At 36.4% G+C, this 2,411-nt stretch overlaps 1 protein-coding gene across 1 annotated transcript; it reads left to right on the top strand.

Annotated features, from left to right (window-relative positions):
* The first annotated feature begins 85 nt into the window (after nt 1-85).
* On the top strand, nt 86-2,301 carry LOC139997907 (facilitated trehalose transporter Tret1-like). Its single transcript, XM_072021966.1, has 4 exons — nt 86-272; nt 408-670; nt 977-1,401; nt 1,604-2,301. Exons 1-4 carry the CDS (start codon nt 242-244, stop codon nt 2,226-2,228), a joined length of 1,344 nt encoding a protein of 447 aa, XP_071878067.1. The 5' UTR covers nt 86-241; the 3' UTR covers nt 2,229-2,301.
* The last annotated feature ends 110 nt before the right edge of the window (nt 2,302-2,411 follow it).

Consider the following 2,411-nt stretch of genomic DNA (forward strand, 5'->3'; position numbering starts at 1 on the left):
CGCATAAATTGTCAATATTTAATTTACCGTAATATTGGCATTGTAATGATTTTATCTCGACGCGCCGCGTCATAATTAAAGATATATCCTGCTTGATAACAACGTACTCATTCAGTGATTAAGAATACATTACACGGATTTCACAAGAAACCATCATCTACAACATTTTAATTATTCAACCGACGGTTAATGTTGAATTGTCCATTTGTTTTGTGAATATCTATTTTATATAATTGAAACCATGAAGAAAGTGTACTTAGCTGTCTTTGCTAGTAAGTTGTGTCAAATATGTATATTATTATATTATTTTTGTATCCTTACTCAGTGAGATTAACTTGTTAAAACACTAGAGAAAAAGCAAAAATATAGAATTTCATACAGAAATATTTCTAATCGATGATTACTAGGTAATCTAGGCATGATATCGTTTGGTCTATTCTTTGGATGGTCATCACCTTCTTTGTCTCTTCTATTGCAAGACGACAGTCCTATACCCTTGACCGTGCAGCAGGCTGCATGGGTATCATCTATTTACACTCTGGCTTCAGCTGTGGGATCGGTGCTTTGTAGTTACGTTATAAATGTAATTGGCAGGAAGACGACCCTAGCTTTCACTGCGATACCAGGGGTGATAGGATGGATGATGATAGCTTTCGCGACATCGGCATGGGTAACTTATTAATATATTTCTACTACACACGGAAGCAACAGTGAAAAAGAAAATAACGGATAAGATTTTCAATGTTACGCTATAACCTTTTAATTGATATAACTCTACAATTATTTTGCGAATTGATTGTTTGATTTCTGCCAGATATCGCTAATGCTTTAAGCCACGCAAACAGATATGTGTCGACTACCGGTTTCAGTCTGCAACACTAGAATCAATATAAGCTCGATATTTTTCTTATCAAATATTTTAAAGTACGTATATAAAACTATCATTATTGACAAAGAACTCGTTTTTATTCTTCAGGAATTGATTGCAGGCAGATTCGTTTGCGGGTTATGTAACGGATTTGGATATATATGCGCTACTATGTATATAGGTGAAATTTCACCAGCTAATATCAGAGGAACATTAACGTCCACGTTAACTGTAGCTGCGAAATTTGGTCTGTTCGTTGAATGGGCAATAGGCCCGTTTCTCTCTATAAGAAATCTTGCACTCGCGTCATCGTTGATACCGATCCTTTTCTTTGTCTCTTTGATATCGTTACCGGAATCTCCGTATCACTTGATGCGTCGTGGGAGAAATCAGGAAGCAGTAACGTGCCTTATGCAATTAAGAGGAGCCACGGATGTTACTAAAGAAATGGAAATGATCGAGAAATCCGTTAAATACGACCTGTCTAATAACACCGGATTATGGGAATTGGTCAGCGTCTCGGGAAATCGCAAGTGCGTTTTTATTTCATAATTGGCAAAGTTGTAACAAATTTTCAGGGAAATATAATTACGAACCTTTGTGAGATCTAGTAGTATACGTAATAAGAAAATAAATCTTTAAGATACTGAATCATTTTGAAAGTTTCTGTAGAAACAATTAGGATATAACTCGATGAGTTAAAACTAAATGGCTTTAATTTCTCTTGTTTTGTAGAGCGTTGATAGTTGTGTTGGGTCTTTTTGTAATTCAACAGTGGAGCGGAAGCTTGGCAATACTTTCGTACGCCGAATTAATTTTTAACGCGTCGAAAAACCAGCTTCAAGGCAAATACTTGACCATGATATTGGGTGGTGTACAAGTGATATGCGCTGTGATCAGCGCATCTATAGTGGATCGGTACAGCAGAAGGACTTTGCTTCTAATTTCTACGTCCGGCGTTACCATCTCCACCTATCTCATTGGTTTATTTTTTTGCCTTCAATACATCGAAATGGATATTAGTGAGATCACCTGGTTGCCAGCTGCTGGATCGATACTTTATATCGTCACGTATGCTTTCGGCCTGGCCGCACTTCCGTTCACTATGATGAGCGAAGTTTTCCCTACGAACGTTAAAGCGCTGGGCAGTACGATTGGAATGCTGTGCTGCAATTGTTGCGCTTTTGCCGTAACCTTATCCTATCAAAGTATCGTGGAACAATACGGCATATACGTCGCGTTTTGGCTTTTTTCTTCGACCACTGCTTTAGGCATCGTTTTTATATATTATTGCGTCCCGGAAACGAAGAGGAAAACATTGCAGGAGATACAAGAGCAGTTGCATGGATATAAATTGTGATAAAAGTTGTAAACATTTTTTTAGTGTACCTTGAAATTATCATTGAAATATACATGCAATTAGGATACAAAAATCATGCATAAAATTTTTTAATCCATACACAAGATTCTTGTAACTCGAAATAATGAAAAAGATACATTAATGCTATATTATAAAAATTTAGTTATATGACAAAATGTCAGT

The sequence above is a fragment of the Bombus fervidus genome, chromosome 2, assembly GCF_041682495.2.
Source record: "Bombus fervidus isolate BK054 chromosome 2, iyBomFerv1, whole genome shotgun sequence".
Classification (NCBI taxonomy): domain Eukaryota; kingdom Metazoa; phylum Arthropoda; class Insecta; order Hymenoptera; family Apidae; genus Bombus; species Bombus fervidus.